Raw genomic sequence first — 25,042 nt, forward strand, 5'->3', positions numbered from 1 at the left:
CCAGGTGGAATCCCCAGGATGTTTCCCGAGAAGCGGCGTTTGCATCCCAGAAGTGTCTTTCCCACCCTCGCCTCGCGGAGTACCAGCTGCTCTGCGCAGCCCGGGCTGGCGACCCAGAAGGCGCAGAGACCCCGCCCACCCCGCAAGGCCCCGCCCTCTTGGTCCCCAACTCTGGCCCCGCCGCGGCCTCCCATTGGTGGCCCGGTGTGTCAGTCGACCAGCGGGCTCCCGGGGCGGGAGCTCAGGCTGCGGTCCCCTGCCGGCGCCTCTATCGCACGCCAGCCGCCGGGAAGAGAGACGGGGCGCCGGCCGGCTGCCGCCGCGTCTGACAGACCCACCGGTCGAGGCTCCGCGCCCATCAGCAGCACGCGGCTGCCATGGCGGCGCGGAGGAGCCCCCCGCAGGAGCGGGAGCGGCAACGACCTCGCGCCTCCGCCGCAGGTGGGCCCGGGGCCCGGCGGGGCGGGGGCCGCGGGCGCCCGGGAAGCGGTCTCCCCGCCGGCCGTCGGCGCAGCCCTGGGTTGGAAGGTTCGGGGCCCGCCATTCCAAGGGTGGGAGGTCCTGGGCGCCCTGCCCGGGGCGGGGAGGGGAACGGGCTGCAGGGTTTGGGGGGCCGTCGGGGGCGGGGGTCGCCCCTCAGTGAGGAACCGCGCCCTCGGGCCGAGGCAGCGAGCGACCCTCCGAGGCAGAGCTGGCGGGTTCCTGGAAAGAGAAAGCGGATCCTGCGGGCTAGGATGCGTTGCGGCGGCGTGAGGTGCCCCGGCAGCGGCTGGGGTCGGGCCCTGGCGCCCACGAGCGCCGGTGTCTCCTTCTCGGTGTCCCCTCCGAGCCCTTGATTGTTGTCGGAGGGAAGTTGACGGGTTTCGCGCTTTGCTGGCGGAGGATGTGGCCGACACCTTCGCAGCAGTCGAGACTCGATGAGCAACAGAGAAAACTCTGGCTTTTGAAACAAAAAATGTCACCAGGGACAGGAGCGGCAGCACGGTATATGGCACAGGTGGCCGGGGTCGCCGCGCGCCACCTGTGTCGCGGTGTCTCTGCCCTCTGCGTGCGTAGCGGGGCCCTCACCGGACGAGTGAAGGGTGCTTTCCTTCCCATGCTTTCAGCCCCAGGTCTGAGGAAGATGAGCTGCTTCTCAGTTTGGAGCACATTCCCGATTGTGTATTTCCCTGGAGGCCACCCGGGGGGTGAGAGCCCACTGGTGAATTTGGGGAGCACGCCTGTTCCAGGTGCCGCAGCGTCAATGGGAAGCTCCTGGGACTGCTTCTTAGTCCGGATTCTTGGTCCCAGCAGGAGCTTTTGATTCACACGGCAAAGTGTCGGGTGTGGTGAAAACAGCCCGGTTCTAGGAGACAAGACATGAGTTCTAGACATCCTTTTGCCCAGGACTGCGGGCCTCGAAGCTTCTGGGTCCTGGTCCATAAAATGAGGGCACTGGGCTAGCTGATCCATAAAGCCCCTCCCAGTCTAGAATTCTGTGGTTGACGTATCTCCCATTCTCAAAAGTTTGGAGAATGAACTCCTTTTCAACCTTTCTGCACCTTGGATTCTTATAGAATTAGCCAAATATTTCCTGGGGGTGTATCCATCTGAACTTTTTCATATGTGATTTTCTTCCCTTCTCCCTGTGTTGTTTCGGCAGAGCAAAGCTGGAAGCGGAGGTGGGGCACAGCTGGGAAAAGCTGACTGGGGGGCGCGGAAGGGTACCTACTCTTGGCTTAATGTAATTGTCAGGAACTTTCCCTTCCACTGCACCAAGTTCAAGGTGTGCAGCCACTGTGAGCGCAGAGAGAATTCTTTCCTCAGCTCCAGCCTAAAGGGAAACATTTTCCTTCCTTAAAAAATAGTTTGAGGGCTTAGGAAAAGGAAAACCAACACTGCAATTGAAAACACATGTCCGCAACAGAGCCTACAAGAGAATGTTTACAACCAAGTGGTCCACAGTTGCTATTTTTTGCCAGCCTGTTTGTCACTTTTATACTTCTACTCTTAACGCTGTGAGATGGATTAAATAGCAAATAAAATGTAAGTTCTGGCACCATGTGTTTTAGCTAAGTAGAAATTCTTGATTGGCACAATGACTGAATTTGAAAGTGACCTTTCACCTGGCTCCCCGGAGCAGGTGGGTGCTGTCCTATGTGTCTGCAGCCCCCAGCGTTGTCCCTGCCACAGTAGCAGTGGGTATTGGAGTTCTCTTCACGGTGCTGGACGTGGAGACACTGCCCATACATAGTCTTATGTAATCTCGACGACCACCCTCCTGTGATGCTCGGAATGGTCACGGAATTTCCTCAGAGTTTCCAGCTAGTAAGTGGTGCCGGGATTCAAGCCCTGGCAGCCTGGCTTCTCCCGCAGCACGTTCTAAACCATCGCCCGCTTCTGTCTCCTAAAACAGTCAGGCTTACACCTGGGAGCACTCTAGGTTCCAAGGGTACCTCATCACAGTTAAGCTGTTCTAAAGTAAAGTTGGCTTATCAACGTAATACCGTTGTTGTTGCTCAAGGGAACTCACAGGTGTGTGCGCGGGAGAAAAAGTCATCGTTATCGAGCTAAAACTTCCTACACGTGTGTTTCTTTATACGTGGCTCTGAAGTCTCTATGTACCATTTAAAGGAGTTAATGGACTAGTGAATCTGACCTTTCTCTCCTGCCCACTTGAATCCTCTGGTCCACGTTCAGTTACTTAGGACAATCTGTTCTCAAGACGGAGGTTATATACACATTTATTGATTTGTAATTAATTGAATGGAAGAACACTTAAATGTCATTTTACAATAAGTCAACAGGGAGAAGTTTTTGTTTATACACTCATTTTTCCAGTGATCTTTTGTTTTAGTCATACTCTATTCTTCTACTTTTTCATTTAACTGAGCCGGAATAGACGTGCCATCATGTTTAAAATAAGAGGAAGATAAAATGTTTATGTTCATTTCTAGGAGACTAAGGACGCTTGTCTGTTAGTACTGTTGCTGGGATTCCCAGGCAATAAACAACAATCCCAGAAACTGTAGCACGTAAGAGGCTATGCTCAATAAACCTCTGAATTAAGAATTTAATAGTAAGTCTTCCATTGTTGATTTAACCAGGTGACTCTGACTTTGAGTTTACGTGGAACTGTTGGATGTTAGATACATAGTAATTTAAAACACCTTATTAGCTCTATCTCTGCTTGCCAGTGTTATTGGTTTTTATTGAATATTAGTTAGGGTTAGTCTTCTGGCAGAGGGAGTAATAATGTATCGATAATTGGAAGTTAGCTTCTCAAGAGTCCTCTCCCAACTTAGAAGCAGAATCCCAGCCCGCTTCCCTGAGCACCGGCAGCTGCCCAGATACCTGGGTTTGCCCTCTTGGGTGGGGTCTGAGTGCCTGCGGCCCCCAGAGCCACAAGATGCCTTCCCGACCTGGCCTGGCCTGTGGGGCGCCTGCACTCCGGGTGGGCTCTGTGCCGTGGGCCCACCTCAGAGGTCAAGCTGGACGTCAGACGCTGAGGCCCAGGCGGCCAGAAGGGACCCAGAAGACCTGGGGGTCCCTGTCTCGGCCTGTCAGACAGGCTGTCCTGGAGGCACTGCCCAGATCTGGGGGGGCCAGGAGCGCAGGACCACGCCTACCCCTTTCTGTAAATCTTGTTAAATGTAAATCACATACAGCTGTCTTTTTCACTGGGGAAAAAAAAAGTGTCCTGCCTTCTCGTGTTGCCCATACAGTGGACCTGAGCTCCTGTTCCCCCAAGGCTTGGCGGACCTCGTGGGCACAGGCGCCCGTTCCCAAGTGGCTGAGGAGCGGAGGTGGGTAGGGGCGTGGGCTTTGAACCTTGTGTGTCTCTCCCCTAAGCCGGGGCAGAGAAGGTTCCCCAGAGCGTCTTGTCTCCCAAGTTGAAGAGAAGTGGACTGAACTTCTTCACTGTAAAGAGACAACCTTTCCCTGGGTCTTAGAGTGACACCAGGCACATCGTGGGTATATTTGTTGATCTGCGACAAGAAGGCCTCAACTTTGCTGTGAGATCTCTAAAGTGACAGGAAAACAGTGCTCTGTGTCTTCCAAATCGCCTGCCAGGATAGGTCGAAATGCTGTGGAAGAAGCAGAATGGCTGAGAGGACGGGAGAAGTGGAAGAGATGGCCAGCCAGGCCGGCGTGGGTGAGGACAGTTAGTCACCGTCCAGTTGTGAAGGGCTGAGTGGCGGACCCGATCAGCTCTGTGTCATTTTACTTGGTATTTAGCAAATGAACTGGGAGTTCAGTTCGTAGCTAAGGCTGGCCTCGCACCTTGAAATGCCAACGTAGCCAATCGAATTATTAATATAAATGTTGGGTCCCTCCGTTTTGCACCTGAAGCAGTGCAAGCCTTGGGTGCATCGATTCCTTCCTCTGAAATCTGAAATAAAGAGAAAAATCTCTCAAACTGAGAGTTTATTAGATCAGTTTTATCCATGGTGTATCCCTCTCTTTTGTTTCTTAAACATTTGTTAAACTCAGTTTGGGATACTCAGCTGTGTCATGACAGAGGACTGGTACAGCCACTGCTAATAGACCTACCTTGTACTGCACTGGTCCTCATGCTTGGATATTCCAGCATCTTCTCCCACATATACCTCATTGATTCATTCAAAGTGTGGAGCCTCTAACATGTGAAGGTACAATTCTCCTTTCCCTCCCCACTCCCCCAGGCTCCTCAATCTTCCTCTTTTATTTCTTGCTGTCATTTAGAAACTGGGGTTCCACGCAAGCCCTTGCGGAAAAGGCTCTTTATCAAAATTCTGCTTTCAGGTCAGCTGGTGTAATAGACGTGCAGACCTAAGCACGCATGTCTCAGGGGTGAAGTATTTGCTGGCATTTGTCAAGGTCTTATGTATCTTCTGTACACGCTCAGGCATCTTTCCTGTAGTGCAAGTTTTGAGTAATGTTTTGAGTTTAGTTGAATCTCGGTTGTTTCACAACTTCTTAAAATCCTGTGCCTGTACCACAACGTGACCATTCCACTAACATAACTCTGAAACATGTTAACATAAAGAGGCATTTGGAGGACAATGGCGCTGAGTGGCCTGGCCTCCTTGTGTTTGTTTATAGGGGAGGAAGCTGAGGTCCAGGTTGCTCGACTGTCTAGGACCAGACCTGGAGTTGAGTTCCTGACTCCCTGGGGCCTGCTCAGTCCACTGCCCTGAAGCCATCCCACGAGGTGACAGCTTCACAGCCTCATTTCCTGCGTTATATTTACATGAGTGTATTTAAGGGAAGGGAAAACAAGAGTGGTGGCTCACCATTTCTTTTTTTTCTTTGCTTTTTTGTTTTTTTGCCACACCACACGGCTTGCGGGACTTAGTTCCCCAACCAGGGATTGAATCCGCGCCCCCTGCAGTGGGAGTGTGGAGTCCTAACCACTGGACCGCCAGGGAATTCCCACACCATTTCTGACATGCATGTTAGAAGTCAGAAGGGACCAGCAAGAGAGAGGCTGTTAGGCAGGATTAGGTATGGTGGAATAACAGAACAGCCCCAAATAAGTGAATTAAGTTTATTTCTTTTATGGCAAAGCTCAGACATGGCTCCCCAGGGCTGGAATGGGCTCCATAGTGTCAGAGGCCCAGGCTCCTTCCACTTTGTTTCCATCCTGCATGGGTTTCACGCCCACAGCTACTTCCTGATCCAAGATGGCTGCTGAATGTCAGTTATCACACCTACATTCCAGCTAGTAGGGAGGAGGGAGGGCAAGGAGTACACACTCTTCTCAGCAGAACCTTTTGAAAACTGCCCATAACACTTCTTGGCCAGAATTCACTTACATGGCTCTACCCAGCACGTAGGGAAGGTGGAATGTAGCCTTTATTCTGAGTAGCTAGGTATCCAGCCAAAGTCAGGATTCTATTCCTGTGGAAGAAGAGAGAACAGATACGGGGGTTGGCCGGCAGTCTCTGTCGTGGAGACATGTGGACTGGATTCTGACTACATCGATTCATTTCATTTATTCAACAAATATTTATTAACTATCTACCATGTTTCTAGGGACCAGGAAAGCAGAGAGAAAACAGACACAGTCCCAGTCCTTAAGACATTTACCTACACAGGGAGACAGACACTAATCAAACACAAACACAGTTGTATAAACTGTGATGAGTGCTGTGAAGGAAAAGGACACCGTGTACTGTGAGAGAGTGTAGCAGGGATTTGACCAAGCCTGGGGGTTGGGATTGGGTCAGAGAAGCTTGGCCCCAGGAAGCGACCTTTGAGCTGAGAGCTGGAGAATGAGTAAAGTGAAGAGTATTCCAGATGAGGGAAGAGCATGGCCAAAGGCAGGCCGAGAGGCAAGAGTGAGCCCTGATGGAGGAACTGAGGGCCGCCAGTCATCTTGGAGCCAGAGGAAGAGGTGAGAGAATAGGGAAGGGTCAGGGTCAGACCAAGGGGGACCCTGGAGGCGGGGTGAGCACCCGTCCTGGTTTGCCTGAGACCAAGGATGTCCTCGGACGAGGAGCTTTTCAGCACTAAAACTGGGGGAGTCCCAGGCAAGCCAGGAGGAGTTGGTCAACCTCCCCGGAGGTCACATTAGTAGTTGGGTTCCTTGATTATTAATTTCAGCAAAGTTCTTTTTTAGGTAGGCATAGATCCCAGCCTTGGAAAACTAGCAACTGACTAGTAAAAGTAGCCCCACCCTGGCCAAAGGGAAAGAGACACAAAACACAGGCAGCACGTACTTGTAGCTGGATTACATGACCAGTGAGACTTTATCTGGCATGATTTCCCCTAAGGGTGACTTTGGAAATCAATTGGTGATAGTATATTTGAGCTAACAGAAACAGCCGAGGGTGGAGGAAGCCCTGACTCCGGAGCAGTGTGTCTCATCGCCAGTGATACATTGGAATCACCTGGGAACTAAAGAAAAGACCGGCGCCCAGCCAATAAATAGATTCTCCACAGGTAGAGCCAGGGCAAGGATGGTTCCCTCTCGGTGGCAGTACCTCCCAGGCTTTGGTTCCGCTTGAATCGCTGGGGATCTTGTAGAACACAGATTCTGCTTCCATGGGGCCCGAGGATTGTCTTTCTAAGTGCCCAGCTGGTAAGGATGTCGCTGTCAATAGACTTTGAGTACAATGCTCTATAATGTTTGGCGAGTTTGTTTGGAAGCCTCTGGTTTCTTTTCAGGGAAGCAGATCTGAAGGACCACGTAAAGGTAGGTGGGTCCGCGAGGGGTAGAGACTAGGGGAGGAGGACAGGGGGCCTCCGCCCTGGGCTCCCATCAGTGGTGGGCCCAGCCCGACTTCTCAGTTTCTTCCACCGGTGGCTGGGGTTACGTGGTGAGGCCGGTCCCTGGTTATGGGAAAACCAGCTCTCCGAGGCCTGTGGCTGGGATGGTGCAATAGGCATTGCCCCATTACTCTCTTACTTGTTTAGAGGTCTTTCCAGATGACTCCACTGGCTGCCAGGATGTGGGTCTTTCCTATAAGTAAGAAAAGCCAGAAAGATTTTTGAATAGGAGATGACACGTCCATTGAATGTAAAAAAAGATACAAAAAACAAACCAACAAAACACCCACACCATTGGCTCCAGAGCGGAAAATGGCGTTGGAGAAGGGAAGCCAATTAGAAGGATGAGTAACCACTAGCGACAGAGGCCAAATGATTCTGATTAATGGAAAAATCACTGCAGCGAAAGTGGCTTGTCTCAGGGTGTACCTTATTTCTCTCTTGGTCACATGTTCATAAATGATCTATTTTGGGATGTGGAAGACAAGCTTAATTTTTAAAGGCCTAAGAGTTGAGACAGGGACAGAGCACCATGGGAGCCATGACAGGTCAGAGCAGTGAACCAAGTCCAGTAACGTGAAATTTAGCAGGGCTGTGTGTCAGCTCCTGGGTCGAAAAAGCACAGAGCTTGCACACGCGATCTGGATAACCCCTTGCTTCCCTTCCCAGGTTCTGAACTAACTAAAAGGTGGACGTGGAAGTCAGGGATTTTTAAAATGTCGGCTCGGTGATAAAATCCCTATGTCTTAGTCATATGGCCAGATGGGCTTGCAGACAGTGCCTGAGCTGTACTCTCCCCTCAAAGGTCAGGCCTCCCTCCCAGAGAGACAGCAGCCCCAAGGGCACCTCTCGGCAGGCAGGCAGATCCTGGTGGAGAGGAGGGGGCTGAGCTGAGCATAGGGTCTTACACCTGCCATCAGGTAAGTCTCCCTCCCTCAAGAAGGAGGAAGAGGAGAGGGTAGAGGGGTGGAGGCCAGCACCAGATCTCCAGGACAGTTCTTCCACCTGGAGGTCTGAGGACAGTGGGACGATAGCACCTTTTCTCTCTCCCCCTTCAGCAAATGGGGAGATGTGCTCCAGCAACAGGTCTAAACGGCTTTAGGTTGATGGCAGGCTGAGTACTAATACAATCGCAGGCTGCATTAGTGTGAATGTATCATCTAGACAGTCTGGCCAACCACGGCCCATGGGCCAGATCTGTCCCACTCAGTTTTTATATGGCCTGTGACCTATGAATGGTTTTTACATTTTTTAATGGTTGGAAAAAAGATCAAAAGAAGAATACCATTTCCTGACATGTGAAACTTATAGGAAATTCAAATTTCAGCGTCCGTAAAAACGTTTTCTTGGAACACCACAGTACCCGCTTGTACTGTCTGATGGCTGCTTCCCCTCTGTCGGGGACGATCTGAGTGGATGGGACGGAGACCAGACGGCTGGCAGTGCCGAAAATACTCTCTGACCCCACACAGAAAACTTGCTGACTCCCGATGGAGCACGAAGTGGTTACGTGGTTGAATTCTCTCCCGCTTGGTCACACCCAGGACAGTGTGTTCTGACCTGCGGCCTCACTCTGAGTGTGGGGTGGGTCCCGAGAAGAGTGACCGGGATGGTGAAGAGACTACCCCCCTGCCCCTCGCCACCAAATCATGTCAAGTGAGGCCTGGTGGAGAGAAGGGGGAGTGTCTGATCTAGAAGAGAAAAAGGCACAGTGGGAATGACAGCTGCCTTCCGAGTTCATGCTTATTAATTATTTTGAATTCTTGGAAGAGAATTACTCAGGAAGGGCAGTTGTGTAGTTAATTCAAAGGGCACTGACCTTGAGTCAGAACATGTGGGTTCAAGTTCAGGCTTCTGCTTGCTTTCTCTGGGCTTCAAAGATGAAGTGTGCATGTGATAGCTCATCAGGTGGCCAGGCCCACAGTGAATTAAGCTTCAGCTTTCACCTCAAAAGTGCTTTCCAGCCAGTGGGGGACACAGTCATGAATCCACTGAACCGGAACCCACCTGCAGTGTGGACAGCGTGTGTGTGTGTGTGTGTGTGTGTGTGTGTGTGTGTAGGGGGAAACCAGGGGAGAGATTCATTCTGCTTGAGGGCCTGGTGTGACTCAGGCCTTGGAGAACCAGTGGGATTCCAGCCCCTTCGGCCCAAGCATCCCGTGTTTCTGTCAAAGATCTAAAAGGCTGTCGTGTGGAGGAAGAATCAAACACGTTCTTCGTGATGCCAAGCAGCAACGATTCAAGTTGTGGTGACAGATCTGGTCACACCAACCGCTTGCCTCTTTGTTGAGACAAAGTGATTCATCTGAGGTCCTGCAGCTAGAAAATGGCAGAATAAAGACTGGGTCCCAGCCTTGTTCTGCCAGCCCGCTGTCTCCACCGGACCAGGGACAGGGAGTCTGCCTGGCTGGGTACAGTGACCTGGAGTTCTGGGGTCCCCGGAGTCTATCCCACCTCCTGCTTTTGTAGTTGGGTGGGTTTTAAACCTCTGCCACATGGTTAGAAAATTAAAGCAACGGGTGGGACTGAACACACCGAACGCTGTGCCCAGTACATGAAAATACTCTGAGCTATGATGTTATTAAAAACACGCACACAGTCCCCTCAGTGTTTGGCAAGCACCATTTCCTGCTGTGTTTGGTGACTCTTGGTTGGCAGAAGCCTTGGGTGAAGCATGCCCAGTCCCACGGGATGTGGGATTGCGCGCATAGCCTTGTTAAGTTGGTTGCACGACAGGGCTACCCTTGTGTGTCTCGCTGGTCATGACTTTCGAGATAAAAACTTCCACGTTGGGGGTTCTCTTCCTCAGCGATACTGATCTTGTGGTTGTTGGTTATAGAACTCTACTAAGCGGGAGACCGTTGTTTCTTCACTGAGCAGGATTAGTACCTGAAATTCCAATGTGTAGAAAGTCTTTTGACCTCACCATTTCAAACATTTATTAAGAGGTTATTTGTTCTCTTTCCCACATAGCTGATAAAAAAAAAAAAAAAAAACCCAACTAACCTATGGTTTTGCACGAGCCAAGACCATTTAAACGCAGCCTTTCACTCCACCGTGCTGACGTTTCTCTAGGAGTCTCCCGTTTGCTCTAAGTTATTCAGAAGCCTTGATGTCCTAACAGGATTTGTTCTGTATGTTTATCGCTCTGTTTGCATATTGCTTAGTTTATACGTTTGGACGAATGTACCGTATTTTGCTTTATTCTTGAGCCTCTGAGGTTCTCAGAGCTCCCCTCTGAGAGAGATGACCCACCTGGGCATCCAGCATGAGGGCCTCGTGTTATTCTGTGTCCTGGCCGGACCCTGACAGCAGGACGTGCTAACCTGTGGGCGCGGGCAAGCTGACCAGTAGCCTTTCCTGACAGCAGACCAGACCAAGAGCGCCCTGGGGCCAGAGCATGTGTCTTTTCAGTTCACTGCCTGCCAGCCTGGCGCCCAGCCCAGGGTAGGAAGAAATAGCATAACCAAAGGGCAAGGGGCAGGAGGGAGGGGGGCTTCCCGGGCCGCTCCCAGCCCACTGTACCACGTGGCCTGTGTGTACTCCTCTCTGGGGCACCCCCATCCCTTCACCACTCCTGCCACAGAGAAGGGGCACGGCCGTCCCGGGCCCTATTTGCTTCCTAACCCATCCATCTCTCTTGGCCACTCTTCCTACCATCTCCAGCTAATCAGCCAGAACATGGCATTGAAGCTGATAGAAATATCTGTTGTATTTATTATATTAAATTTAGTATTTTTCACCTTAAAGTTTTCAACAAGGTGATTTTCCCATGTTGTATGTCTCGCTGCCCCTGCTGTCTCCAATGTCGAAATTAGGTCACCTTTTCCACTGTTTAGCTCAGGCCTAGTCTCCGCCTCTTGATCTCCTCCTCTGCCTCAGGAGATGTCAGCAGGGCGGAGCGAGCTCCCTGTGCCGCCGCAGCCCCAGGGGTGGCCTGTGGGGCAGGGGCCGGGCCCCAGCCAGGCCCCAGGGCTCTCCCTGAGAGCACGCCTGAGGCTGGGGCCAAGTGCTGTCAGGGTGATCACTCGGTTTCCTGGCTCCTCTGGGTCTTTTAAGTTTTGTTTTCAGGTTTGTTTTTTTCTTTTTGGTTTCCTGTTTGAGTGTTTGAATTATTTCAGTTTTGGTACAGTTTAGAGAACGGAAAAAAAAAAAAGGCTGAGTAGAATTTTACCACAAAAGAACAGTGGCTTCTTATTTTTTCAGTTCTAGTCAGTGGTCTCATCTGCCACATGTAGTCTGAGTGATCGCAGATCGGAGTTTAGTGTCAGATGGCCACACTGCTGGCTTCAGGAGGTTCTGGTGTCATTACCCAAAGGACATCGCAACTACCTAAGTGTTGCCGCGGATTGTGTGGGTTGAGGTCTCAGCAGGTGGTAATGCTGATGCCTGGGGGGATGTGTAAGACCTAGTTCATCCACTTTCCGCTGTCACAGGAATGCCTGGTGCCTCATGTATCACCTCATTTCAGCCACCACCCAAGCTGTCCAGCCCGAAAGCGTTAAAAAGAAATTTCATTTTTATCTCTTGATGAGCGTTAAAAAGGATCAAATCCATAATTCCTGGCAATGCTTGTTTTCCGCCTCTTCGTTGCCAAAGCCACCCCTCGTCCCCTACTCCCCTTGTTTCTTGCCCTTCTTCTCGCTCCTCTGTTTATTATGTTGAAAGACTGCCTCCATGGTGGTGGAACTTCTCTCTTTTCCTGTTATTCCAGGGGGCACCCCCCAAGGCCAGCTTGCTGTTAGGCAGGGCACTGGGCAGGGGAGGGGAAGTTGGGCGGGCGGGTGCTGACTTCTCCCTGGCCGGTTGGCCGAGGGGGACCCCGGGAAGATTCTGACATGGAAGATCTTATCCCGTCTTGGCTGCTTTGGGGGAAATGAGATTTGACTCAGGAGATCATCAAAGCTGTGATCATGATAGTATTTTGCTGGGTGCCTCATTTATGGTGTTCTCCTCTGTGTCTGTTGTTTTGAGTTGTAATCCAGTTATTGACACATGCAGGAGAAATTTTTTAAACTCTCTTTTTAAAGAGCCTGGATTCCACTTGCTGTAGCAGAGCTGGCTTGGGATTCACTCAGCTCCATCATTCAGAGGCAGGGTAGGCAAGTGGGACAGTGTCCAGCTCCCGCATCGTAGTGCCCCGTGCGCTTGAATTCTAGCTCTGCGGCTTATTTCATCTTTCTCTCCCTCGCAGTGTCCTCAGGTGATAAAATAATAATGAACATGTTTTGGGTACTTGCCGTGCGCCCGGCCATGAGCTCGGCACTTTTCCCAACATCTCCTTGGAGCATCCCGCAGCTCCAAGGGGGCCTCCGTGTTACCAGGGTAATGGCAGCGAGAGGAGCCCCTGAGCCGCCCTGCGTTCCTGGTGCTGGGCTGTCCTGCTGCCCTCCCTCCCGGGGTTAAGGAACAGGCACTTGGGGGCATGGAGTCACCCACCCCGTGTACTGCAGGACCAGGGCCTCCTGACGCCACTGCGTTTCTAGGAGCAAATGAGACAATTCCTGTAAAACGCTTGCTGCAGGGCCTGGCACATAGCAAAAGCTCAAACTGTAGCTCTTTTAAACTGTCAAAGCCCCACTCCTGATAATATTTTCATATGAAGTTATGTGAACACCTCGGGGTTCTCTCTGAGCTGCAGCCCACTCCCCTGTGACCTCCTGAGTCCCACCTCCAGGCCGCTCCTTGGTACACACACCAGCCCCCCTGATCCTCTCTCTGGCCCTTCTTGGCTAGTACCTGTGGCTGCACTGGGTAGAGTGGATGCAAGGAGTTTAGGCTCGTATTCTTGGTTTGCGTGGGAAGGGGGTGTTCAGCCCTCACACGTTTTTTTCTGAGAAGTTGATCGTATCGCCGTTTCTTGGGTTGGAGGTGGGTTTAATTTCAAGGATTAGGGCGGTAGGCTAGGGAAGTGCGTGCGTGTGTGTGTGCGTGTGCGTGCACGTGTGTGTAGGTGTGAGGAGACCATAATCTGCGGTGGGTCCCCGTGGAGGCCCTGGCAGCTGTCGAGAGGCCTCAGGCTCAGGAGAAGCCCCCATTTCAGGGGTCTCAAATCAAATGCCCCGAGGGGCCGGGCAGTATCTTTTAAGAATGCAGCACGTCGATTGGAGTCTGTGTGTGACAGATGAGAGCAGTGCCCCATGGAGGGGGCAGCAGCCAGCCCCCAGCCCAGTGACTGCAAGCCCTCCAAGTCCACACAAAAACCAGGACGACCCGGTGGGAAGCAGGCAGATGCTCCAAAAGGCTCTTCACAGAGGACGAACTATGAACGTGTTACTGCAGTGAGAAATCATAACCGGTCCTGGGGTTTAGGGAGATGGAGGCTCGTACATGTGCCGGGAGTGTCAGCTCTTTGAGGGGGCACTTTGGCAACATCTGTAACATCTGGAAATGTGCACACCCTTTGACCCAGAGTTTCCTCTTCTAGAAATTATCCTAAAAGATACCGTGAGTCCACGAGGACTGTTGTTGGAGGAAAATGTTTGTAAAAGTGAAAAGCTGGGAAACCACCCAAATGCTCGTCAACAAGGCAGTGATTGTGTACACATGTGATGCTCGCTCTTTATACTAAAATATTATACATTCTTTAAGGAGAATAATGTAGGCTTTAATAAAAGTCTGAATTATAGATGCAAAGGCATTATAGCTTACGTTTTTAAACAATTCATTAAAAACTTTGTACTAAATAGGTAGAAGTAAATACATAATTAACAGCCAATCAATTGTTCTAAACAGGTAAGTACCTGCTTTTGAAAATGTACGTTTCCAGTAAAGGGTACACGAGGTCTCTCTGTCTCTTGTAAGCTTATTTCTTAGAGCTGCGTATGAATGTACAACGATCTAAAAATAAACAGTTTAATCGAATAATAAAAAAATGTTCTTTTAAATAATTATAAACATGCATATTTTTATTTGCTGGTAACTTTATTTCTTTATTTGCTGGTAAATTCTTTATTGAGAGTATATATATTTCTTTATTGAGAATGTATAACAACTTTACTGAGATATGCATATCAAATATCCATAAGATCAAAAATGCTAAAATTGTAGATTCCGAATCCAGGAGGCTTTTACTAGTTAATCATTGGAATTTTACTAAACCAATGTGCCAGGGAGGGAACTGTTTCACAATGAACCCCAGGAGGTTTGGCCACCATTCAAAAGTTCTCTTCCTCATTTGTACTTCAGCATTTTACATGTTCAAACATAATATAATTAGGAATCTGTTGCACATAGTAAAATATCGCAAGTACGTAGTTGGGGCTCTCCTGGCCTGTGAATTTTCTCTCCTGTCACATCAGGAATCGTAGTGTACCCTGTAGTCTGCACACCTCGCTCCATCCACGACTATTCTAAGTGGCCCACTTTCTGCAAACCATGTCTCTGTGCCTGCTGTCTGAGTCTCGTTCTGTGCGTTCAGATGATGGCATGTGTTATGCCCCATAATGACCTAAGAGTGTCGCCGTGGGCAAAAGTGGGTGGTGGCCACGCGGCAGGAGACCCCCCTGGTGTGACTGACTCCCGTGGGCTCGGTGCTGAGCAGACTCCCTTGATCATTCTTGGATTTAGCAGATATTCTACCCAGGGCAAGGCGCACTGTGCTAGTTCTTAAAGGACTGCATTCCATCTTTCTCCAGCGAGGTCAGTATTTTTACTCCCATTTTACAGTCAAGAAAATTCAGGGGAAGAGAAATGAGGTGTCCCACAGTCAGACAGCTGAGTAAGTAGGAGAAACGGGTTTTAAATTCAGGTCTGAGGGATTCCGAAACCCATGCTGTTTATGTTCCCTGTTCCTCTTGAATTCTGTGGAACAAAGATATCTTTATATATGACACTGATTATAGAACTAGGTGTTTCTTTAATTTTTAGATTGAATTTTCAAATGCTTTAAAAAATGTTTATTTAAATCAATGATAGACTCTTTACAGGTAAAATTATCCAGTGTATCTTTTTTTCCCCCTTAAACAAAGCAGGCTTGTGTAATTGTGATGTATATTTATTTTACTTTTTATTGAAGTATAGTTGATTTACAATGTTAATTTCTGCTGTACAGCAAAGTGACTCAGACACATATATACATTCCTTTTTATATTCTCTTCCATTATGGTTTATCGAGTATATTAAATATAGTTCCCCATGCTATACAGTGTTATTATTATTAAATTTTTGTAGGAAATGACCAAGTGCACTCCTGGACACTCGTCACCAGCCAAGCCTTAGATACCACGTGGAGAGTAGCAAAGGGGTCAGTGACGTTGGCAGTTTCATTTCTGGTGGGCACCCTCTGCTACTTCAGAAGGCTACATTTATATTTAGGGCACCGGCTGAAAAGGTATGTGGCTATGTCATCTTTAATTTTCAAAAATGCCCTTGCTGTTTAAAATAGAATTTTGATATTATCGTTCCCTTATCTTTTAGGTGGATTGGATATCTGCAGAGGAGATTCAAAAGTAAATATTTTCATGCATATGTTTCCTTAGTTTTAAAGTGCAGAGAGGGTTCAAGAAGGGAAAGGAAAGGGAAAATTCACCACCTTGTGTCTTTGATTTGGTCCAGGGAACCTCAGTGTGGAGGCAGAAGTTGATTTACTCAGTCATTGTGCAAGAGAATGGAAAGGAGAGACACCCCATGCCAAGCTGATGAGGAAGGTGTGTCTGTTTATACAGCTCGTGGTGGCTGGAGAATTTGTGTGTAAAAATCGGGAAACACGCATTCCATTCTGCTTTACCAAATGTGGCACCAAGAACAACTGTGGCTCTAATTAAAAGCCAAACAGCTGCTAGACATTGCCTTCGGGCCTTTCACCTAGAGCTAGTGCCTTCGAGGACTTGGGTAAATTAGGCCCGTAATTTCAGGACACTTGAGCGTTGTACCCGTTTCAGCTCCCCGCTGACCAAGCCTATGAACACATCTGCACATGCAGTGGAGATTTCTGTCCTTGACGGGATTCAGGCACCTTGACATAAAACATTTTGAGGATTTTTAGAACTTTCCATCAGACCGATCTTGGTAAATATTCCCAGCAGTGCTGTCCAACCTTGTCACTAGCTAAAGCCAAAAAAAAAGAGAGTGAGAGAGAGAAAGAAAAAGAAGAGTACATTTAAATGACACTTTAGCATGGGCTTAAAAGTATATATAGTATATTTCACTGTGTTCAAGTTGTAGACATCATCTCCCCAGAATGACATTTCCTGGCTCTGGGCTTCCAGGAAGTTACCAACTAAAATAGCATGACATGGACTCCATACACACAAAAGTCACTTGAAAATTACACGTGTTCGCATTCTTAATTTATAATTGTTTTGTTTCTGTTGTCCACTTTATTTGGGAGTAACACCTGCTGAAGAGGCAGTGGATTTGCTTTCTTTATTCTCTCATCCAGTGGAATTAAAGACAGCCTCTCCTCTCGTGCTCATAGGCTTATGAGGAGCTGTTTTGGCGGCGGCATATTAAATGTGTTCGACAAGTAAGGAGAGACAACTACAACACACTAAGGTCGGTGCTCTTCCAAATCTTCAGCCAGGGCCTCTCTTTCCCGTCCTGGATGAAAGAAAAAGATATTGCGAAGGTACGTTCTCACACCGGAAATTCGGGAAAGGTCACACTGATGGGGACTGCAACGCAGATGCTCGGGGTCTTCTGTGGGTGGCTTTGTACACAGGGCGTCAGGAGACTGAAGGTCCTTTAGCCCAGTCCTCTGTCTCTCATGTCAGTTTGCAAACAAACCATCTCAGAAGGATAGTCGCACTCAATTTTGTTTGTTTTTAATGCCGGCATCTTTTCTTGAGAAGGGCATCTGTCCTTTACAAGTTAGGTGGTCTGCTAAAATTCACTTTTCTACTCTATGGTTATTTGAGTGTTGACAAGCACAGTATGTAACCTCCATCCCAGAGAATCCCTTGTATCCCTTTTTGTTAATCCTTCTCTCACCCCCAACCCCAGGCGACCACTGACATGTCTTCTGTCCCTTTAGTTTTGCCTTTTCCAGAATGTCACGTAAATGGAATTATTTGGTGTGTAGCCTTTTGAATCTGCCTCTTTCACTTAGCATAATGCATTTGCAGTTCATCCACGTTGTTCCATGGATTTGTAGTTCACTCCTTTTATTGTTGAATCGTGTTCCATGATATGAATGTCACATATTTTGTTCATCTATTCATGAGTTGAAGGACATCTGGATTGCTTCCAGTTTATTTATTTATTTATTTGGTTGCCCTGGGTCTTAGTTGCGGCAGGCGGGCTCCCTAATTTGCAGCTCGCAGGCTCCTTAGTTGTGGCATGTGGGACAACTCTTATTTGTGGCACACATGTGGGATCTAGTTCCCCGACCAGGGATCGAACCCGGGCCCCCTGCCCTGGGAGCATGGAGTCTTAACCACTGTGCCACCAGGGAGGTCCCCAGATTGCTTCCTGTTGTTGACAATTATGAATAAGGCTGTTATAAATATTCCCATACAGGATTTTGTATGAACGTAAGTTTTCATCCCTTTTGGGTAAATACCTAGGAGTGAGATAGCTGGGTCACATGATAGGTTTAACTTTATAAGAACCTGCCAACTCTTTTCCAAACTGGCTCTGCCATTTTGCCACCAATAACGGAGTTCCAGTTGCTCCACATTCTCAGGTTTATTGTTTTGTTTTTTAGCCATTCTAATAGGGGTGCATTTGTGTCACTGCCTTTTGTTTGCATTCCCCTAATGGGTAATGATATTGAGCATCTTTGCATGTGCTTATTTGCCATCCACATTACCTGCTTGGAGAAGTCTCTGTTCAGATCTTTTGCCCATTCTTTTGTTTTTGTTTGTTTGTTTGTTTTTGCGGTACGTGGGCCTCTCACTGCCGTGGCCTCTCCCGTTGCGGAGCACAGGCTCCGGACGCGCAGGCTCAGCGGCCGTGGCTCACGGGCCCAGCCGCTCCGCGGCATGTGGGGTCTTCCCGGACCGGGGCACGAACCCGCGTCCCCTGCGTCGGCAGGCGGGCTCTCAACCACTGTGCCACCAGGGAAGCCCCTCCCATTCTTTATTGGGTTGTTTGGGTTTTTTAATATTGAGTTTTGAGAATTCTTTATATATTCTGAATATGAGTGCTTCATCAGCTATGTCATTTGCAGATATTTTCTCCCAGTCAGTACCTTGTTTTCTTCATTTTCTTGACAGTTAAAGCAGCACAGTCTTATGGATAACCTTAATTTTTATTTGAATGTAGTATGCCTAACCACAGATGTACATTTAAGGATGGAGGAGCAAAGAAATATAAAGTATTTGCATATATATAACTACACATGGTCTATTTCCTTACCATCTTTTGTTTAGAGCTGTTTTTAGTGGTAGTTTAATTGCATCTAGCGGTTAAGTGTGTGCTGTGTGCCAGCCCTGCTGATAGTTGCTGAGGACAGAGAACTTAGCTGAGGTGCTGGGCTCCACAAGCTCAGCTGGGTGGGAAAATGTATCAGATACCCACAATGGATCAGATTCTTACGTATTCTATAACCTTATAGAGTCCCAACAAGAGTCCTGCAAAATGGATAGTACTGTCATTGATTTTTGACAATTGTCATTGTCTCCATTACAGTGGAGGATGAGGCTAAGAGGTTACATAAACAGTGCTGGGTGAGTAATCTCTCAGCAGGCGAGTGACAAAGCTAGGTTTGAACCCCAAAGTGCATCCTCGTACAATCTACATTCCCCTGATATACTATGTTACTCTTAACGGTTCTTGGTTAAAAATAATTTCTAAAAGTGTATACCTAGGAAGTTCGGGAAATGTTTTATCCAAAAAGATAGTTTCTGTAGACGTAATCTTCATTTAGGTTTTCATCAGTTGTGAAACTGTGAATTAAGAAGATGATCCAAATCACTTAATCCACAAATCTAAAACAAGACTATAGGGCTTCCCTGGTGGCGCAGTGGTTGAGAGTCTGCCTGCCGATGCAGGGGACGCGGGTTTGTGCCCCGGTCCGGGAGGATCCCACATGCCGCGGAGCGGCTGGGCCCGTGAGCCATGGCCGCTGAGCCTGCACGTCTGAAGCCTGTGCTCCGCAACGGGAGAGGCCACAACAGTGAGAGGCCCGTGTACCGCAAAAAAAAAAAAAAAACTATATGTTTTTACTTAACTGTTGTTATAGTCTTTTAAAATGAAGATTCTGAATGGGATAAGATTATCTCCTGTGACATATTCCAAATTGTGTGTCAGACATGTTGAGATACTGATCACTGTTGGCATCTACTTCCTTTTTAAGCTTCCTGAAAAACTGCTCTTTTCACAAGGTTGTAATTGGATCCAGCAATACAGTTTTGGTCCTGAGAAGTATACAGGTTCGAATGTGTTTGGAAAATTACGTAAATGTGTGGAATTATTGAAAGCACAGGTGAGTCTTTAGGGGGGAAAACTAGGAATGAAAGCATGCACCCCACACACAGCCCCTTTTCTCTCATGCCAGGCGTGTCGCTCTACGCCCCGCTAGTAGGAAGTGGGGCAGGAATGGTCTTCCAGCAGCTGACCACTTCCTTCCCTGCTCTTCTGTGTCCTTCCCAGTAATGAACGGGAGCGATGCTGTTGTACGCGACGATTACACCTATCACGGGCTAAGAGAGCTTTTGTGGGCTGGCCGGGAAACCTTAACAATCACGTACCTCTGTTGTTTCCCCAGAAAAATGTGGTGCAAGGTCCAGACAAGGCACTGGGAAATGCTCTTCTGAAACGTGCCTATTAGTAACTTGGGGACAGGACAGATGTTATAATTTGACTAAGATTGTTTTTCCTGCTCTGAATAAACACAGATTTTAGATCGTTGAAATGAATCCTCCTTGGGAAATACCATTTCTGTGCCACGGTTTTCTGATCTGTAAAACTAAAATATGAATAGCCTCAACCCTGTACAGTTAGTTGTTGTGAGGATTTAATGGGAGAATGCACGTGGATCGCTTTATACTCCGCCCTGGCACACAGTGAGTGGTAAAGAGAGAATACTAATTAGTACTGTTTGTCACTGGAAAGTCCTTTGTGTAACCCAACACCCTTAGAGGCAGCTTTAGGAAACTGACTTGTTTAGTATTTTACCTAGTAGGTGGTGCTTTTTTGAAAAACTAGTTTAAATGAAATATTTTGTTATTGTAAAAGTAATAAGTACTTAGGGTTAAAAAAAAAATCAGTGTCAAATGATATAAAATGAAAAGTTAAAGTTCGACTCCCCTCTATTAATCTCTGGTTTGTTTCATAAGTACTTTAACAATTAGGCAATGGTGCATGTATTCACCTTTCCCGTTTAAGTTTCACTTTACATCTGTGTTTTTAGTGGACTGAATTTAGTGGAATTAAAGATTATCACAAGAGAGGAAGCATGTGCAACATCCTTTTTTCTGATGCTATCCTGGAATATCAACTTTACGAAGCTCTGAAGTTCATCATGCTCTATCAGGTCACTGAGGCTTACGAACAAATGAAGACCGAAAAGGCCATTCCCAGTCTTTTTCGACTCCTGTTTACCCGGGAAACCTCTTCCGACCCTTTAAGCTTCATGATGAATCACCTGAATTCTGTAGGTGACACGTGTGGACTAGAGCAGGTAAATGGGGCAGAAGAATCGCATGTGTATGATGAAGGACGATGCTGGCAACACTTGAGCACATAGGTGTTTGTAGTTTGCTTTCAGCCATGAGCAATCCAGCTGCAAAGAGGTGGCGGGTGGGTATGATTGCCCTCAAGTGAGGAAAAGAAGAGTGATAAACCTTCCTGCCCGGCGCTGGCGGCTGCGTCTTCGCAGCCCTGTGGCTGGCGAGTGGCAGTCCTGGGAGCGTTCCTGACCTTCCCACTGCCTCTCAGGCAGTAACAGGCTTTCCCACAACAGAGGTTACCCAGGAGGAAGTCCAGCTGCAAACTGAGGCAACATCTGGGAGAGCATTTGGCTACTTAGTGCAGACAAGTAGAAGTTATTGAAATTTTAAAAGAAGTCCAGACAATGCTTTCATTTCCCCATAGAAAAGGGCTTTCGTTCTGCTTTGCTTTGCTTTCCTTTCCTAGGAGGTGCTCAAAATCATCTGACATTTTAGTAAAAATTGATTTAAAACGATAAAAAAAAAAAACCGTTGGAAAAACAGTGTAACTTTTACTGTAAGCATTCCTTTATTAGTTTTTTTTTTCCAGGCAGCTTCCCCTGTGATTTCTTCACGCTACTCCCCAGAGACGTTTCTCCGCTTGTCCCCTGCCCTCCACGCAGCGGACGTTCGTCCCCAGCTCTGTGCCCCCTCCCTGGTTCATGTGTGGGTCAGCAAGTACATCATCATCTCATGAGCTGCAGAAGAATACTCGCCCTCCGCTGGTGAGAGGTGGGAATTTGGAGATGTGTATCTGTGACCTCTCTTTCATCTCGTCCCCAGATTGATATGTTTGTACTTGGATACTCCCTGGAAGTGAAGATAAAAGTGTTCAGACTGTTCAGGTTTAACTCCAGAGACTTTGAAGTCTGCTACCCAGAGGAGTCGCTCAGGGAGTGGCCGGAGGTCTCCCTGCTGACTGAGAATGACTGCCACTATCACATTCCTGTCTTTTAAGTCTGCCTGGACCGGGCACCAGCTCTCACCGGTGACAGTGGTCACACTTGCAAGTCATGTTTCTAGAAAAGCAAAGCTAGTATTGCTGCCATTGGAGGAATCGGGACCTCCCTCTCCAGGATTACAGGTACACTGGACGGAGACCCACGTGCCTTCCCTTTGTTTCCAGTGATTTCCTCCAGAGCCCTTGCACTAATGCATTTGTGGGTTGGTGGTTTGACCTTGTTTGTAAAGGCTCTGGTCATTTCACACACAACAGAGCACAAGGACATTCAGTTTGGGAAGAACAAGAACAGGAAGAAAGCGAGAAAAAAAACAAGTAGGGGAAAAGGACTAAAGGGAAAGAATTGCTTTGTCTATAATCTTGATGTTCTTTGTTAAGAATCTTGTCTTTGACTGATTTGGGATCTTCATAAACATGGCCTTATTTTATAAGCATTACCTTCCCAGGAATCTCTATGGTATATTGATTTTCCAGAACCATTCGATTAACTTTAAAATTGTGTGTGTGTGTATTTACACTCACATACACATAAACATGTATAATTTTATATATACATATCTAAACACATACTTACACTTAGCCACTACTTTGTAATGTTGTACAATTTGTTTTATCTTTTTTATTTTTACTATTGCATCTGGCCAGTTTAATATGTTTTATATAGATCAAAAAGATAAATTCTGTAGATTAAGGCAACTGAATGACAATTATTGTACTGTCACAAAAATATTAAACGGTATATTTAATGTGTATTTACATGTGTATCTAACGTGTGTAGGGAGAATCCATCCCAATCCCCAGAACCTGTAAATATGTTGGGTTAAATGGCAAAGGAGAATAAGGCTGCAGGTGAACTTAAGGGACTAATCCACTGACCTTGAAATAGGGAGAGGAGTCTGTGTTCTGCAGGTGGGCCCAACATAATCACAAGCGTCCTTAAAGTGGAAGAGGGACTTGGGAGAGGGTCAGAGGGAAACGAGGTACAATCAGAGACAGATGCAACATTGCTGGCGTTGGTTACTTACAGCATATACAGGAAGAAAGTTACTGCAGGTTCGGGAAGGAGCCACAAGCCAAAGAATGTGGGCGGCCTCTGGAAGCTAGAAAAGGCGAGGGAACAGATTCTCCCCTAGAGCCTCCAGAGAGGAACGCGTCCCTGCCGACACTTTGATTTTAGCCCAGTGGAGCCCATGTCAGACCTCTAGCCTACAGACCTGTAAGACAATAGATATGCTGTTTAAGTCGCTAAGTTTCTGGTAATGTGTTACAGCGGCAGTAGACAACTAATATACTCAGGCTAACTAGCTTTTGATCATCTTTATTTTGGAAATACTTTTTCAGTTTATTTTGGTAATCTTTATTTTGGAGGTACTTTGCTCATCTGTTTTGAATTTCAACAAATATTGAATACAAAATAACCTTAAAAATCTTGGCTAATGATCTACTACTTCAAAGTTACACATCCCTTCTAAGAACGTCTTAACGTGTTTGACGCTAACGTTTTCTCACATTTCTATATTTTACTGTAAATAAAAAAGAGGTATGTTAAATGCTGTGGTATATGAAAATAACATTCAGATTCTTCTGTAATGGAGACGATCACCTGTATGTACTACATAAGCCAGTGCTGTGCCTGCTGTCATCTTGTTTTCTGGGTGAAGAGTTGGACAGTAACGAGCTCAGATCCAGGGGCTGTGCATTACCTTGACAGGCAGGCGAAGCGGCTGTTCTCACTAGATCTCTACAGCCCTTTCCTGCTTGGAGGCATCTGTGGTTGTACGTCACCCCCGTCATTGAGTTGACACTGTTGCAAGTTATCCCCATGACCAAGAAAAAAAGAACTCTCCCCTCTGTGTTCACAAGCAGATATGATGACAGCCTGCAGCAGTTCTGCTGAGACCGATACACGTAGAATTGCTGCTCCGGACTCCTGGCTCCACCTGAGCCTGTCCAGGTATGTACCTGGCACGTGTGTGTTCCCACTGGCCTTGGCATCTCCTTATCCAGTGCAATGATTTCCACATCGATCCAGGACTGAAAGGAAGAACTTTTTCACAGGGATGGGCAGCCTATAACTCTGTGACGTATCAACCCATGATGTTTATCCTTAACTGTGTTGGGGGGATGGGGCAGGGTGGGAAAAGAATTCTTTAAAAAGAGGGGCAAGACCAGATTGTGGAAAACATTTCAATACAATGAAAGTAAAAAATAAAGACGACTTCTCAGTAGTTGCTGTGTTTTGGGAAAGCATCAAAACAGAAGATTTTTAAGGGAAGAGGTACTGGGTGTTTTTATGTTTTTAATTCAGTTGTATAATTGAATGTAACAAACTAATTAAAAGGAACTGCATATAAATTAGCACCACTTTTAAATGCCAGCAATAAACTGGAAGTGAATTTCCTGTGTGATGCCAACATTTAATGTCTCTCTAACCTTATAGGGTTCAAATGATGAGAGGAATTTTAGCAAAAATGAAAACGTATGCCCTTGTCCTTTTTTGATTTTAGAATAAGTTTCTCTCTTAAATTTTGGCCATGTGTGTCCACACTGAGGGGTTGTATGAATATTAGTACAAGACTGACTTTTTTATTGTGGTAAAATATACATAATATAAAATTTACCATTTTAACCATTTTTAAATGTTTAGTTCAATGGCATTAAGTACATTCACATTGTGCAACTATTATCACCATCCATCCTTAGAACTTTTATCTTCAAGACTGACTTTTTTGATAAGCAAGTTTAATTCCCCTGCCTGGTACCTGGATTTCTTTTCCTTTTCACTTTATCTTTCTATCGTGCCCTTCTAATCTATTTCCTCTAGCCTTAAAAGACCCTCAGTGTAAAGTCCAACGTGAGGGAGGTTTAGGTGACCAAATGAGTCATGCAAATTGTGTTTTGCTTTGTCTCCAAAGTAAAGAAATACCTACAGATGGCTTCTGGTTTCATCCTAGGAACACTATCATTTGAAAGGTCCCCAAGAAACTGTATTAGTTCAGGGCCACCTTAGTGACTTGAATTTCTTGGATGTGGGCCTTCACAGCCCTGAACCAAAGTCATTTCCACCCACGGGGGAGCCAGGGGAAAGCCCCAGGGCCTTCTCTGGTGTACGGGAGAGCCCAAGACAGAGCTAGCATAGGCTCAGCCCAGCCTCCAGGAGAGAGGAGCAGCCCAGATCAGGGGCACTCCTGTTAATTTTCCAGGGACTTTCTGCAAATGGATTTTGGATGGAAATATTTGTTTTTGTTATATATCA

General features: G+C 47.3%; 1 protein-coding gene across 1 annotated transcript; it reads left to right on the plus strand.

Annotated features, from left to right (window-relative positions):
- Nucleotides 1-18: 18 nt before the first annotated feature.
- OTULINL (OTU deubiquitinase with linear linkage specificity like) lies at nucleotides 19-21,782 on the plus strand. The gene is made up of 8 exons (XM_065873627.1): nucleotides 19-520; nucleotides 15,406-15,565; nucleotides 15,652-15,683; nucleotides 15,790-15,881; nucleotides 16,652-16,801; nucleotides 19,472-19,600; nucleotides 20,528-20,797; nucleotides 21,609-21,782. The coding sequence occupies exons 1-8, from the start codon at nucleotides 19-21 to the stop codon at nucleotides 21,780-21,782; spliced, it is 1,509 nt and encodes a 502-aa protein (XP_065729699.1).
- Nucleotides 21,783-25,042: the final 3,260 nt, after the last annotated feature.

This window comes from Phocoena phocoena, chromosome 3 (genome assembly GCF_963924675.1).
Source record: "Phocoena phocoena chromosome 3, mPhoPho1.1, whole genome shotgun sequence".
In the NCBI taxonomy this organism is placed as follows: Eukaryota; Metazoa; Chordata; class Mammalia; order Artiodactyla; family Phocoenidae; genus Phocoena; species Phocoena phocoena.

What these genes read in the sequence shown, in the direction of transcription:
- OTULINL (XM_065873627.1), top strand. Translation starts at nt 19, where the DNA reads ATGTTTCCCGAGAAGCGGCGTTTGCATCCCAGAAGTGTCTTTCCCACC. An exon ending in AAGAAAAAGATATTGCGAAG is followed by an intron (nt 16,802 to 19,471) that starts GTACGTTCTCAC and finishes TTCCTTTTTAAG; the next exon opens with CTTCCTGAAAAACTGCTCTT. An exon ending in TGGAATTATTGAAAGCACAG is followed by an intron (nt 19,601 to 20,527) that starts GTGAGTCTTTAG and finishes CTGTGTTTTTAG; the next exon opens with TGGACTGAATTTAGTGGAAT.